The following is a 16461-nucleotide window of genomic DNA, read 5'->3' on the forward strand; positions in this document are numbered from 1 at the left end:
CCGAGTTCAAGTCTGTTTAAGAATATGGCTATCGGGAGCTCCTGGGTCGATATGATGTTGCTGAAAATTTCGGCCCACCTGGGATACCACGTGAGATATCGTACTTGTCCTATAACTGCCCTAGGCATGCCGTGTGCTGTTCCATCGAATCTGTGATTTGTGGCCCATAAATGATTGCATGCGGAACCTCCTTTCCACCCAAACGATATTCAGATGTTCTAAGTAAGATATGCGGTGTATATAGTAGAGATGCGGTTCTGTTAGTCCTCCCACCCTCCTTACTCTCATTTTTGAACGGCGATGGGACGAAAATGTCTGGTATTGTGAAGGGCATGCGCAACATCAGTATCCAAAATACCCGTTCTCGTAAACCTGTGGCGCACAACTACATATAAAATGTCTTATACCTTACCTTCATTGACTGTGTGTCCGCAGATGCGGCAGTCGTCACTGAAGCGGCAGAAATTCTCTTCGAATATAACTTCTGGTTGGAAATACTGCCACAAATCCATTTCCACACAGATGACTTCCAGTGGCGGAAGCACGGACGAATAATCCATTCGTCGAATCACCGCAACAATGCGTGAGTACAAATCGCACCTTGGATGAAAAAGAGTGAATCAGACGCGCGTTTCTGAATTTATTGCGTCAAGAAGATGAGCAGCTTCTACGCTGTTTTTGTCTAATTTCTGAGCTAACAATACCAGCTAATAATATAACCGTCAGACTATTTCAGTGTGCCGGCAACATTCATTTTGGTCCTTTTAAATGATCCTTTGTCACTTGTCGTGCCTGCGTGTGTCGACAGTGCTGTGCTGTTCATGACATCTTTTACGGTGTACTTGCGGTCTTCATCTAGACCACGGAGTAAGAAAGACTGGAGGTGAAACTGCCCATGGAAGCAAGCGTCTTCGTCCAAGATACCTCTCACTATTTACAAACAGATTACTTCGGATGGTACAACATCGCCGGAAACTTGGTGGACTGGAACTACTATAATAAAAAATCGATAAGTGGCAAGAAAGCAATATCAAAATACAGCATTTCATATTCTGTATTCTCTTTCATAAGACTTTTATGTAATTTCTTACATATTATTAGTTGTATGGCCTCCTCCTTCACGAGTCTACCGATAGCCCTACATCTTTGTAAACATGGCTACCGGGCTGTTCCATGCATGGAGGTAAGAAACTAAGGAGATGCCTAAGCGCCTCTCCCAATGCAAGCGAGCGTGCTGTGACCCGCGCATGGCATTGTGGTTAGTTGCCCACACACGTGACCCATAAACGTCACGGCAAGACGTCATAAAACATGGCGACCTCCATGTCCGCGCGTATCTTACCTGAATACAGAGACGAGCTGCGGTCGAATAACTTGTTTCCGCTTTCATAACATCTTAGAAGTTATCACACCCGTTGAAACACAAGATAGATCATCTCAGTGTGGGAGCAATGGATCACAAATCGCTAGAAGACGTACGTACGTCATCGTGACATTGCCTGGCTTCTCTCCTGTTTTGCTCAACTTTTGTTGTGATTTATCACGCGGCAAATGTTGAAACAACCCATAACCTTCAAAGTATTGTGCGAATGGACTCCTTGAAGGTAAGACGTTTGCTGAAGATGAGGTTTGCTAAACTTCCAATCCTCCGAGCAGGCCGCCATAACGCCGAAACATGTGGGGATCACGTGACCGGGCAACTAGATGGGCGTGGTATTGCCAGGAGCGACCGCTAGAGGGGTCCCACGGCCCTCCGATCTTATAGCCCTCTCCTTAGTTTCTTACCTCCATGGTTCCATGTGGAAGAGCCTGAGGAATACCTGTTTCTCTTCCAGTACACGTGGTGTTTCCCTACAAAGCAAGCGAGAACTAAGTCGTACTAACAAACCATATTCCGCACCGGATTACGCCAGTGACTTTCGGGACGAGCCTTCTTTTGTTTCGATTTCGACGATTACCGAAGTGTTGCGATTTTCAGCGGCAGCTGCTTTACTTTTGATTACGCTGATGAAACGTATGACACTGCCGCTAAATGTCGCAACATTTCCCATGATGGTCTGCAAATTTGTTTGTGAAATGTTTGCGATATGTTAGCAGAAAGGTCATTACTTGATGGGAGGGAACTCGGAGACTAGAAAAAGACGTACACAGGACAAGAACGTCTCTTCGTACGTCATTTCCTTAGTTCAAGTTCATTTCCATCACGTTCAACTAGCTAATCTGCATCTTGTCTCTCCTGCAAAGTTAGTAAGCCGATCCCATAACGATGCATTGACCTCAGCCGTCCATGAGGGTATGATCAAGGCGCCGGAACTCCATAAACGACATTCGTGGAGAGATCAGTCTTTCTGTCATCAAGTCGAGCTCCGGCAAATCGCGCGCATGGGCGTACAGACTTAGCCTTTGAACAGTGCGAGTACCGGAAGCTTGCCGAAGCGCAATGAACGTATACACGTCGAACAAACGCGAAATGTTGTCAGGTCGACGTCGGGTGTACTGGAGCTCCCTAATTCATAGTTTCCACTTGGTGACGACCGACGCGGAGTCACGGTGCGAATGGTGACTTCGAGGGACGTTGGCAAAGGTCGCTTTTTTCATGTTCTCACTATGGAGAGCTTGCCGATTTGTCTTGCGATTGACGAGACTCCTCGGTAATATACCCTCCCTCTGCTCTCCTTTTAGTGTGTTCCGTGGTTCGCGCATGTAGTTTCCCCTCATTTCGAGACTTCTGTAGCTCATCACGTACATCTTTTAATTATCGTAACGGTACAAGCGTCAGGGAATCAAAGTAATGCGAAAACGGGCTTTTGGGGCGTCGGTCTCCCTGTGACGTTACACTGCTCAGGGCCAGCTCTCACTTGGCGGCGCCCGACGCGACGTCTTGGGCGGGCAAGGGAAATAGACGCGCATTTCCGCCGCTCCGCCAGAGCGCACGATTCTCATGTTCCCACCAGACTGGCATTTCGTCGTCCAAAGCAGACGAAAAATAAGGAGGCGTAGCCTTTCTGTGTCACCTTATTGGTCGCCAGTATATCGTTCTCAGCAGCTCTCGCCGACGTTGTGAAAGGACTTCTCCATTGCAATTTTTTTTTTTTGGGGGGGGGGGGGGGGGGGGGGCTCGACGTCTCTCCTCTCCCAACGCCGGAAATGCGCGTCTATTTCCGCCGCCCGCTCACAATGTCGTGTCGGACGTCGTCAAGTGAGAGCTCGCCCTTACCCTTGTTTGTTTAGTTATCGCGGTAGCTGTTCAGTAGGGAGCTTTAGAAGGATTGGAAGGATCAGAAGATATTACTGAGTTTTTGTACATTGGAAAGATCTACGGAAACGAAACAAAACAACAACAACTTTATTACGAGATGATGAATGGGGAGTTTCATGGCCAGGGGCGATACTCTGGTGGTGATGCGGGGAATGAAATAATGAGCCCCTTCAGAATATAGATCGCAGCCTATGGTGTCCAGAAAGATCAAGAGAGCCTCGAGCGCAGAGCAATTTTGTGAGAGGGAGGGGGCGAGAGTCTAGTGCGTTAAGGGATCGGGAGAATACGGTTGGTTCGGGAAGGTTGGTAGTGCAAGCAGTGGAGAAGAATGTGCTCTAGATCTTCAACAGCACCGCAGTGGGTGCAGTGGCTAGAGTCAACTTGCCTCAAGTGGTAACGCCACTGTGCTATGAAAGCCACATCGAGGCGCATTCGATGAACTAATCCGGCATCTTCACGAGAGATATGTCGAGGCATGCGGAAACCGAGCGCTGGATCAACTCTACTCAGCATGGCGGGGGGAGAGAAAATGTCAGCTGTCCATTGGCGGGTAGCCAGGGGAGTTACGAGGCGTCGAAGTCCTCTCAGCAGTGCAATACGTGTCCGTCGCCGCGACGGGAGAGGTGCTTCTGCGGCGCTGTCGGCCTGTTCATTGCCTTCGACATCTCAATGTGCTGGAACCCATTGGAGAGCCAGTCTGTGCCCTGCTTTGTAGACAAGTCTGTAGGCCATTAACACATCCATAACCAACGGTGCGGATGATCCTCCGATGCCAGGATGTTCGATTGCTTGCAGCGCAGATGTTGAGTCAATGAATACGACCGAGTCCATTGGGGTCAAGTGAACGATGTGCTGCAGAAAGAAAATTATGGCATAGAGTACCGTATATGTGGATGAGGTTTGATGCGAAAGGCGACGTCCTTCCACTATACGCCCTCGGATGGGATTACGAATGCCGACGCGGACCGGCCATGTCGAGATGCGCCATCGGTATATGCTGCGGCAGAAGTAGAAAACTTCGCGTCTACCAGAGCATAAAAATGGACTCCATGGAAACGTGATCTCTGCGTTCCTGGAGGTCCGGAAGGCGGGGGAAGGTGGGTGGCACAGGCAGAGACCAGGGGGCGTTCGGCGGTGCGACGTCCTTAGGTATGAAGCCAGGGAGAGCCTGGCGTGTCATCTGCGCTACGCGATGGAAATCACTTTCAGGACGTTATCGAATTTTCCTGAGGAGCGGGTGACGGGGAATGTGCCCACGCAAACGTAGGAAGTGTCGAGCCGTTTCCCGCTCACGGAGGACCTCTACGGGGAGTTCACCAGCTTCAGCTAGGACATGCCGTGTTTCAGCCATTCTTGGAAGGCAGCGCCGAAGACTTCCGGCAAACAGGCACGAAGGATATTTAACGACGTTGTAGAAACAAGATACAAGCAAGATTGGAAGGCTGCAAAGTACAGACGCCCTCACCAAAGCCGCGTGAACTGCTAGAAGCGGCGTTGATCACAGCCCCATCCTAAGCCAGAAACATGTTGAATTGCAGGAAGTCATCGCTGCACTTTGGTTTCAAGGTGCTTAATGTGGCGAACCGAGCACAGGTTCGAGTCCAGGACCACACCGCGAAAGCTATGGGAACATATAGGCTCGAGCTTCTTTGCACCAACCCAAAGAGGGAAATTTCTCCTGGAGAGTGAAAGAGAGCTCGACGCACGTTTCGGGCTGAAGATCCATTCGAAGTCGCGTATGGTAGAGGTGGACATTATCTAAAGCTATAGCTGCAAACGGCGCTGAATGGCTGGTCGTGACTCGCCTACTGTCCAAAGCGCAACGTCATCGGCATACACAGCGAATGCTACTTTGCGAGGAATTATCGATTTTAGGCCTGCCATTACCACATTAAAGAGTGTAGGACTCAGAATGCTTTCTTGGGGTACGCCTTGATGAATAGGGTACTTAAGGCTTTGGCCGTGGGATGTGCGGACAGCGACAGCTCGGTAAGGAAATCGTGGAGCCAGCTGAAGAGTCGACCAGATACTCCAAAAAACCGCAAGGCGTGGAGCACACAAATGTGCGAGACGGTATCATATGCGCGCTTGATGTCCAGGGAAACCGATGTAACGATGCGCCGATGAGCACGAGCATGCCGGACTGTAGGGACTAGGTCGAGAACTGGATCCATGGAGGTTCGGTGGCGACGAAATCAAGCCATTTCGTGCGGGAACACACCTTGTTTTTCGAGCCACCAGTCGAGGCAATGCAAAACCATTATGTCCGTCCGTTTTCCCATACACCTTGTCAGGCTCACAGGGCGAAAAGATGATGACGAACGTATAACGCTGTTCTGCTCGCTCTGCCGCGCGCTCCTGTCACTGTCTGTTTTCCTCCTGACTAGCGCGGAGAGGCGAAGGGGTTTGTGTTCCACAGACACGGCGTGACCTCATTTGTGTATCATTCATAAAAAAGAAGGAACCCATGGAGGGATACGACTTAGTCAAATGGCGGCGTTCTCCGTCCGCGTTGTCTCGGTTGCACAATGTCAAACGTCGTCATGATTACGTCATAGTGATGTTTCTTGGGGGGAGGGCTATTTCGGAGAGGGAGAAAAAGGCAGTTTCTAAAGGCACGCGAGTCTAAAGAGAAGTTTGAATACAATGCATGTGTTCACAAACTACATCAAGAGTTAGTCACGATTCAATCCTTTATCCGTGCTCATTTTCTAGTTTATGTGCTTACAAAAGCAGTGTAAATTACCCTATATGCAAATATATGCGTTTGCATCCGTATAGGCCTTTCATGCAAGTTTCTCTCTATATAGTGTGAGTGGACTGAAAGTGCAGTGATAATATGTTGGCAAGAATAAAGTGACAAGCGAGCTGACTTGCACTGAGACTTATTACTTCTTACACACATTATTTTTATTTGAACTTACCACGAGACAATGTTATCGACTATTTTATTTTCAAGACAATTTGTGCCTCACACAACATTCCGTGTTGCAGAGACAATTCCGTGATGTGGGTTGACACAAGGCTAGCATAGGGTCGCTATCTGCTGAGCATACTTTCGTGCTCAGTTACTAAAAATCACAAGAAAATAACAGGTTTGCTTCAATATACATTAGAAAACTGAAGGCAGCAAGTTTGTCAACAATAACGTATTCCTCAGTTTGACTTTACTATTCTACTTAGAAATGCCTGTACCATTAATAAATTCTAGCCGAAACAGTTCCAGATGCTAAGCAAAACCAAATGCTGGAATGACAAAAGCCCGTCCCCCGGTACGAGGTACACAGGAAAGAAAGGCTGGAGGGGCCGCCAAACATTTGAGATGTGCAGATGTGCAGAATATACACACAGCAAATATGTTTGTGGTGTGTTTGGAGAGGCAGGTTCATGCAAGGAGTTCGTCTGATAGCTCCAATGGATGCGCAGGAATGCCAATACTTTTGGATGCACACTTCCGGTACTCCGGCCTTTTCTTTTGCAGCTCCTCGTTTTTCTTGCGCAATCCAGATCGCAGCCTGCGCAACCTTACTGTGACACATGGGGACTTCTGAAAACGCAGGTTTACAGCTGCAATAATCGTTTTCACCTGCTCTATTTTAATTCTTCTCATTAGAAACCATTCTTCATTGTGTCTGAAATATGTCTCTGTGCACTCCAGGAGAGATGTGACTTTCTTAGTTGGCTTGCAAAACGACGACTTGTTCAGGTCGGAGTTCCAATTACGTGTTGCTTTCACAGCTGTTCGTATCAAGTCGCAGCTGCCCAGCCTGTGCTTTTGTATGACATTCCTGTCAACTTACCCTGCAAAGTATTGCAAGAGACAGCTGCTCTTCTGGAAGTCCGACTGCTCTGGCATGTTCATACTTCCTAAATCTATGAACAAAGCCCAGATCTTCAACTTTCACGTAGCGATCGTTGTGATTATATTTAATGTTCGCGTGCTCCAATGCCGCTTTGATCGTCTCGCGCGAGAGCTCGTGGCGAATTACGAGCCGAAGGGATGCGTTTAACGTGCTGTGGTTTGCGTGCTGGCCATGTCACGTCGAGACTCAGAAGTACCCGTGTTCGAAATCCGGTCCCGTCCAGTTTTTCTTTTTTTTTTTTTTAGTTTTTCTCAGACACTTTCCGACCTTTGTCGGCAAAGTTGCCTTACAAGTCGGCCCATTCTTCCAGGGCGTTAGTGGTGACGTTGCCCACCTCTGTGAGGCCGACAACAGTGAGCCCTTTCACCAGCACCGTTATGGGATAATCACAAGTTGAGGATCGGGCCCATGGCTACAACCACAGCCTATCTGTCATTTGCATAGCGTCATATATATCATACGAACTATGCTTGCTTGGTTTAAAAAAAGACTGCGCAAGGACAATGGGTCTCAGCTGATGGATGGATGTTGTAATGCATTGCCTTTACTCATAAGGTCTCTCAGAAGAAATGCATCAGGTTAATCATTATCTTTTTGCGGTTAGTAATGCATTACTAATGTCATTACATTCATCAAGTAATATTATTCCTCTAGTATTACATTACCCCAAAAGTGTATAAGACCGGGCAGTAAAGGCACCAGTCACCCGGAGATTTATCAAATTGGTGCAAGTGAATTTGTGCATATATGCATAAAGTGTGGTATATACATGCACAAAAATGTATTGAGGCGCAGAGGTAGTTGGTGCTCACTACGGCGCAAAAACAGCCAATCACTCTTCACATGTTACAAGTGTCGAGGCTATTTTTTGTGCGCATGTGTGTGTGTTCATTCTCCTTTGACCGGAAAGCATTGTGTGATGATGGAGATGATGAGGTTTAATGGCGCTCGGACAACTTGGACAAAAACTCGGACAACAGCTCCGAAAAGTGTCAGAGGAGAAAAATGGCGATGACACCATCTGGTCACGTGTCGGCCTACCGCATGATGCTCCGCGCTTGGTTATCTCCTGACCATTGTTAAAGACTAGGTCGAATTCTGGACTTTCAGACTCTCTGCTCCTGCGAACTGGTAACTTCGCTCTCATGGTGCTGATGAGATCTTCAGGAGCATACTGGCTAAGCGGCTCATGAGAGCAAACTTCACACCTCTTTCTTTCACACATAGGTCTCGAAGGTTTAGTTCTGTGACCGTGGTTATAACGAGACTAGCCAGGGCCGGCTTGCACGTTGAATCGGCTTTGTCGTTGTCAATGATGGTCATGTTCCTGAAGACTTCATTTATCGAAACAAGAAACACTTTAGTTTCCATTCCTTTTTCTTTGCACATGTCGCTGAGTGCCACCGTAGGCGTTCCAGATGTCATTTAAACCCATCTGAACTCTTGCTCTAGAAAACAAGCCGTTGTTAAAGGGGCACTGAAATGCAAAAACAAATTGCTCTCAAAGGAAAGTCCGTGTTTCTTTGAAGGCAACCAAACGGATCCTCAGGAACCAAAGATTGCCGACATCTAACGAGACAGCAGAGAAGCGCGCGTTCAGAGTATCGACACTGAGGTCCAAGGGAGAGTAGGACAGCCATCTTGTTTCGGCACCACACCGGTATCATCCCCATATGAGGATCAAAGACGGCTAACATAATGCTCCCCGTGGGACAGAGAAGCGTGTATGATTGTTGTGCGATAATCCATGTATTGTCAACCAGAGTGTCCCGAGGATGTCAAGGTGAGCTCAAGGCCGCGAACTCGTGCTTGCAAACGAAAGGAACATTTCACCCGCGCACAACAGATGGCATCATGCGCTAACGTGCGCATTGCGCGTGCGTGTGGGTAGCGTGGTGCCGAAACAAGATGGCGCATGCTCGCTCTATTAGCTCAGTGTCGATACTCTGAAGCGTAGCTTATTTAGTGACTCTAGCGCGCGTATGCCTATCGTGTGCGTGTGTATTTGGAAAATTTAGTCGTAGTGTTCAGTACGTGCGCGGCATGATGCGCATTGCTGCATTTTACAATACCGCTTTACTGAATTGTAGCCCACAACAGTTATCTCAAATGTTCCAGTGACAACAATTATCTTCACGTCCTCCGGACGGCGACAACAGTCCTCTTCGTAACTCGCACTATGTTTTTCGCAGGAACTGCTCCATGGCGTGGCACGCGCGTGCACGCGCAGCATGGGTTATGCAATATTGCATGGGTTATGCATGGGTTATGCGCAATCAGGGAAACATTACATACAGGCAGGAAGGGAGGAAAGGAGGAAAAATTCACAAGGGTGAGGCGGAACTATCACAGAAAACTGCGCGTCTCGTCTGATGATAACAAGCGTTGAAGGACAGACTTGGCGCTTAATCTTGAAAGCAGATTTCTGCGTTGCTTTCAAAGGACAGGGTTTTGGGGTACTACTCGTAGAGACGTTACTCCTTCTTACTTTTCTGGCTTTACACGATGGAATGTATTAGGAGGAGGTGCTTTGTATCTGTCCGCAAGAACAATGAACAAACATGTAAATGTCAGTGGTTGTAAATGCCGTGAATTACCTAATACATAATTTCTGGTAATTCACGGCTGGTCTCGGGACAACTGTGATCATGATCGACGCCACAGTGGTCGGTCTGTGGGTGAATTTTTCCCACCTGAGGGTTCGTTAAAGGGAGGGTCCGCAATGGTTGTGCCCAAAATTAAGTGAAAGTTGATTTCAGCAGAGACCACCCCCCAGATGCTGACAACAGCCCCGTTTCGTATAAATGTGCGCGTATACTTTATAAACAGCGAAAACGATAAAGCGAAACCGAAACTATGAGAGCAGGCTGTGGCATCGGAATCGAGGAGCGCCACGCCGTGACGTCAGTCGCGAGATTCGTCTGCCGTGATTCCCATGTGTTGTATTGCATTGAAGGCGCCAGGAAGCAAGTTATGCTCAACGTGCAGTCATGGAAACCGATTCCGCATCAGAATAGAACTCCACGGGACTTCAGCCCGATTCAGACGTGTATTCTAATGAGGAGAATGACTTGACCGCCACCATAAACCACAACGACTCGCCGTATTCGACGGACCCTGTACCAGTGCGCGCGTCGCTTGAAACCGAGGCCTCGGACCCATACACTGAAGACTGTCGAACTCGGAGTAGCTAATGATGAGTTTCTAATAGGTTGTCGCACATTCTTATACAGGGTGTCCCAGAAAACGTGTCATTGAATTATAATAAAAAAACTACACCAACTAGAGTCATGCGGTCAATGGCATTTGTTCTTACTGGGTTTTTGCCACCTCCTCATATGAATGTCGTGTAACGTAAGTTTAATTATGTAAATCTTTGCGAGCTTAAGTCGGAAATTTGCCTAGTAAAGGTAACTTTGTAACCCCGCCAATGTGAAGAGCGTGTCTAATTTAGTCAAATTAATGATAATTGACAGGGATATTCAGGAGCTATCCCACCGGAGAAAATAGCCGAACATCATACTCTACGGAGGTCGCACAGAATAGCGCACGATGAATTTTTCAGCGCAATCTTTGTCAGTCCGACGAAAGGAGGTTGGAAACCCAGCCCTCCCCGACATCGCAGAAGCAGATAAAACAGGCACGGCTTATCATGTCCGACTTTCGCTGGGATTTTGCTTTCCCTCTCCCAATTTTAGGAACTGTTACTTTTTCTACTATCACTCTGTGGGCTGGCTTCGGAACCTCCTTTCGTCGCACTGAGAGCGATTGCGCTCAAAACGTCATCGCGCGCTATTGTCCGGTGCTCCGAAAAGCATGATATTCGGCTATTTTTTCCGATGGAATAGCTCGTGAATATCACTGAATTATCATGAATTTGAGTGTATTCGGCACGCTCTTCATATTGGTGGGGTAAAAAAGTGACCTTTACTTGGCAAATTTCCGAGTTCAGTTCGCAAATATTTACATAATTAAACTTGGAGTAATGACATTCACATTAGGAGGTGGCAAAAACTAATAAGAACAAATGCTGTTGACCGCATGATTCTAGGTGGCGTAGTTTTTTTATTATAATTCAATGACACGTTTTCTGGGGCACCCTGTATAAGTGCCACGGGTGCACGCGTAATATGAAACATGTTGCAGGTGCACATGCGGTCGGTGCATCCCGCAGGTGCCCGCAGGTGCCACTCCGAGTTCCCGCATGAGCCGTCTTTTCGTGTCGACCATTCCTGGCTCAAAATGATGAGAACATATCGTTGTCGAGCTGGTCTTCCTCCACTTGATTTTGCGCAGCGCCATTTCCCACTCCAAACGACGTTGTTTGGCCGTCGGAAACTCGAAATATGCTACGTCTGTTGTTGTATCCGACCTGTTGCCACAACTGATTATACAGCATGTCTTACCGGCCATCGTGGTGGGTGTAAGATCAGTGTGCGACGTAACGAACACAATTCCTACGGAAAATTTCCTTCGTCAAAACTGCCAAAACACACAGCAAAGCAAGGCGGACGGCGCGGGATATCTCGCGACTTACATCACGCTCGGTGTTGCTTGCAGAAAAGCGCTCGTGGCTCGCACTACCCTGTCACCGAGCGCGTCATAGAAGAAAATCATTTTTATCAAGCTTGACTCAGTTTTCGAAGGAGATATTTTACAGGCATGGTCGTTGATGGCTAAAGGTGACGAATATTCGAAAATCTCGGAAGGGACCTTATGCGGATTCTCCCTTTAACACGCGACAAAATCTCCACACACCGGAGACCGCATATTTAAACATCCCTTGCAGACGCCGGCCCCTCTGAGGCCTCGTTCTGTGCCGCCCTTTGCTGACGCTCTCATCTTCGCACGAACAGGAGATAATTTAAATAGACAGATCATAACAAGGGCTCGGCATCTAACACGTCCTCCTGATTTTCGTTTAAAACGTTTCCGTTTAAACGTTTCATACGCCGTTTAGATTAACGTATAGTCCGGAAAACATTTCCTTATGAAACGTTTAAACGTGTCGTCAATGTGAAACGTTAAACTGGAGCGTATAAGCGTTCTGTTAAACTGAAGCGATTGAACGTTATGTCAAGGTGAAGCGTTTAAACGCCTTGTTAATACGAAATGCAACGCCTTTCGAAACTGTTAGCTATTTAAGAAACTTCTTACCTTTATTAATGGGAAACATGGACGCGCCAGGCGTTACGAGGACAGAGACAGGAGTTGTCCTCGTTATGCCTGGCGCGTCCTTGGTTCCCATCAGTCATTACCAACTACGCCACTTTCTCACTGTTTATTTAACTTATTACTCCAGTTCATATTTGGCTTTTAAGCAACCCTATTTGTGTTCATTTTCGTCGTACATATCGTTATGAACCGACGTATTTCACGACAGGTCAAAGCATATGCAGCTTGTAATGGCGGTGATGACGATTGAATCTTTTGGGTACTAAACATTCTGTATTTATCTTCTTTACGCGAGTAGTATTTTGGTGAAAAGACCAACGCGGAAAATCGTGACCTTGAGCGACCACTTTAGCCTGAAGCATGTAGCCTGCTCTTTCCTACTGGTTCGCACTACCTGCACTCTAAATCCAGAACATTTGCCAGTTACGCATTAAAAAGAAATCACTGTCCCGAATGATATCATTCTTGCGCCAGAGTGGGAAAAAAGAGATGAGCACGACCTTTGTGGCATCATGCACTGACGCGAATTCCCACTAACAGCCGTACACCTCCGGTTATGAACAAATTGGGATGGTAAAAAGGATAACACCCAGAATTGTAATTCTGCCGGACAATCTCGATGAGATAAAGCTCCGTTTTTGGAGTGTCAGCGATCCCAATGCCACGAGTGCACGCGGAGAGGAGTTCGGTGTACGCTGCGAACGGGGTCGTGGCAACGGTCTATTAACCACCAAGAAACGGAATAAAATGCGCCCTTCGTTGTGACTGATCTGTATTAAACATAAGACGATCACAAATGAGTGGGACAAAGTAACATGCCACTTTAACGATACCCTGCACTGTCTTTCAAGGAAAGTAAGCTGTAGTCCTTAGAGGAGGAAAGGAAAAAAAAACACGAAAATTTGAAGTTCACTTCTATATAACAATAATAATAAAAGTTTTCTAGGAAAACTATACGTATACGTGCCGCTGTATGTTTATGCAAACGAAAATGTCTAAACGTACTGAAGAGTATGGCGCTCTTTTGTTAGAATTGTTTAATGAGCTGGCGAAGGGTTTGATGTTCACTTTGGAGGAGTTGGTGGAAGGTATCATTCAGTTTTTAGATATTGAAATTGAGTGCCATGAGAGGGGCATCTGCTGAGAATACAAACAAAGGTGCCGGAAACCGCTAATGCCTTTTGAATCCTCCACTTCAAAATCTGTAAAAAAGCACATGTAGCAGAGCAAGCGTTTGGGCTGGTTGGTTCATATTGAATTAAAAACAATTAAAAAACCCCAGTGCTGGGTAGGACAAGGACAGAGGATAAAAGGACAAGGATCGGCACTGAACCAGAAGCATGCGTCGAAAATTCCCGGGGATTGGGAAACACATAAAAAGAGATGCACGATAAACTAGAAAGCACATGTAGCAGAGCAAGCGTTTGGGCTGGTTGGTTCATATTGAATTAAAAACAAATTTTATCCAACAATTAAAAACAATTTTATCCTCTGTCCTTGTCCTATCCAGCACTGGGGGTTTTCAATTGTTTTTAATTCTGTAAAAAATGCGGTCGCACAAAATGTTCTTGGGGCTGCATTAAAAAAGTCGTGTGTGCATAAGGTGTTGAACAGCTGTTTGGGCCAATTGATGAGATTAGAGCAGGCGGGATACCCGGAGGGTGTTGTTCAAGATGTGGTTGGCAGGATGTTAACTAAGTTCGGGAAAGAGAGTTCAAGTTACGATAATGAAAGAAATCGTAATTCCGGAGTGGTGCAGTATGTTCACAATGCCTCGCATCGGTTAAAGAAATTGTCTAGAAAATTTGGCGTTGATGTGGTTTTTAAGAAAGGTTGGAACTTATCTAGCATTATGAAAAATGTACATAAGGAAGTAAGAACTGGATGTCAAATCAACCATGTGAATACTTATCTAGATTGTTCTGTGGGAGCTCTTTATTGTATACCTCTAAAATGTGGGAGGGTCTATATCGGTCAGACATCAAGATGTGTTAACATTACAACGCGTCAGCCGGCAAAAGTGTCTGGACCTTCCACTGGGAAGGCATTTGGGTTAACTGCGGTGGCCAGGGTGTCGAACCGAAACGTTTATCGTTCCGGTTGTCGTTCCGGTTACATCATAAACGATCCGGTACCGGTTCTGCTCCGGAGCAAAAAAATAACGGTTCATACCGGTTTTTAACCGCTTCCGCTTCTGCTGGGAATAGTCATCCCCACAAACAAAAAATCGATGTTAGAAAATGTAAACCCGTTTATTCCGCATACATGGTATTTAATATTAATAGACAGCTGTGAAATTGGTAGCTCCTGGTTCCTGTAGGTTACTGTCTGTTCAAATGGGCTTTCTCCTTTCTTGAAGCACATGCTACAAACGGACTTGTTTGTCGTGATGTCATACGTAAAGTACTCTCTTGCTGGATTGGAGCGATCGCGTCCCATCCGAATGTCTGTTGGTACTGTCTAGCCAGCAAGCACCACCGCACGAGTAGGACGCAAATCGAGGAACACCTTCACTCACAGACGCGCTCGACGGCTCCGTTTTATTTTCTTCGTGTCCTGTCCACAAAAGAATTGCCACTTCGCACGGGCTTGCCCTCGCGTATACGTAAATGTATTCAACTTAGCTGCTCTCAAACAAGGAACGCGTTGCGCGACAATATCGATAAAGAAGCCGTTAGGCAGCCCCCTTGGGTCACTGTTTAGTTGAGCAGAGTTTGCGGGGATCAAATTAAAAGGAACACTATACGGCACATTGGTAGAGAGTCACATGTACCTCTAAGTCTGTGTGCGTGCGCGAACGATAACCCATTACAATGAGAGCCTAAGGGTCATAGTATACCGACATACATTCCACTGTAACCGTAACCCTCGTATATTATCCATGCTGACATGACTTCAGAGCACACGACGTCTGTTTCATTCGCCTACCCGTAGTCCAAACCGGCGAAGTTTTTGCTTGGACCGAAAACCGTTAAATATATTTTTCGGTTTCCCTCCTGAGCGAAAAAAACGTATACGGTTTCGATTCGGTTCCGGTTCGCACCAAAATAGCGGTTTTTTTTTCGGTTTCCGGTTCCGGTTTTCGGTTCGCTCCGACACCCTGGCGGTGGCTGTGTGTGTGTGTGGGGGGGGGGGGGGGTGGAACAAAACGGCGGTGTTACATAGATCAAAGAAGGTTGGAGCGTTAATGTATTTAGAAGCACTTGAGATTACGAAAGCAGGAAAAAAGTGTGTCAGTTCCACTGACCGATAACGTGAAAAATTTTATCGATGTTAATTAAGCGGTGCAGCCGAACAAGTTTTTACTGGTTTCTGACGGGTTCGTTTGAACCATGCCTGTGTTTAGTGTCATTGTGTGTCTTGTCGTCTAAGTAAACTGTGGTTGCTAGTTAGTGCCTTGTCGTCCGTCCCATTTTTTCATCCCCTGCACTGGGTTACTGCTTCTGCAATGTTTAAACGTATCCTGGGAAAACGTTTAAATACGTATACGTGCTGCTGAACGTATATATAACAGAACGCGTTTAAACGTGTTTTAAGAAAACGTTTAATCTGGGAAACGTGTTACACAACGCGTTTCTTAAGAAAACGTTTAAACGTTTCGACGTGTAAGCGTTTAACGGTACTGTAAAGCAGCACCGATCGAATGTCATTTAGTGTGGCTATTCGATAGTCCAAGTCACTAGGACAAAAACTGCGCAAGTTTCATTCCAACCGACGGTGCAATTAATTAGAAAATTACAATTAAAGATTACGGGCAACACTGTACTAGGTATTCGAAATGAATTCGTACTCCTGACACATACGGCGGCAACCACATTGCATGCGTATAACACTGGGCCCGACATAACAATCCACCACGATCCACCATAAAATCCGCCCCTGCAATCCACACAACGTTCCGCACCTGACGATAAACTGATAAGCGAACTGAAATGAAATGCTGAGCCGTTGAAAAAAATGTGTCAGACGTTCAAGAAGCCAGACAGCGTCGGGACTTGTTTGTTCACAGAGGTTCACAGAGAGAGTTTGTTCGTTCGAAAGAGGCCGCGAACAGAAGGAGCGCGCAGGCGCAGCAGAGAAGTATGGAGAGCCTCCATCGAACAGCGGCCAGCGCTGGGTTACTTCGCAAAAAACACTGTTAACACGGGTTTCAGAATGCATAGG

The 16461-nt window shown here is 46.7% G+C and overlaps 1 protein-coding gene across 3 annotated transcripts in view; it reads right to left on the minus strand.

Annotated features, from left to right (window-relative positions):
- Positions 1-16461, minus strand: part of LOC135373293 (protein FAM135A-like) — a 171011-nt gene that overhangs the window by 73264 nt on the left and 81286 nt on the right. For 2 of the 3 annotated variants that reach the window (XM_064606518.1, XM_064606517.1), the window contains exon 11: positions 413-600. The exons of the other annotated variant lie outside the window; for it this stretch is intronic. In XM_064606518.1, coding sequence (XP_064462588.1) covers positions 413-600 — 188 coding nt within the window. The remainder of the gene's footprint in view (positions 1-412; positions 601-16461) is intronic. 3 annotated transcript variants of the gene reach the window in all.

Source organism: Ornithodoros turicata, unplaced genomic scaffold (assembly GCF_037126465.1).
Source record: "Ornithodoros turicata isolate Travis unplaced genomic scaffold, ASM3712646v1 Chromosome23, whole genome shotgun sequence".
Taxonomy (NCBI): Eukaryota; Metazoa; Arthropoda; class Arachnida; order Ixodida; family Argasidae; genus Ornithodoros; species Ornithodoros turicata.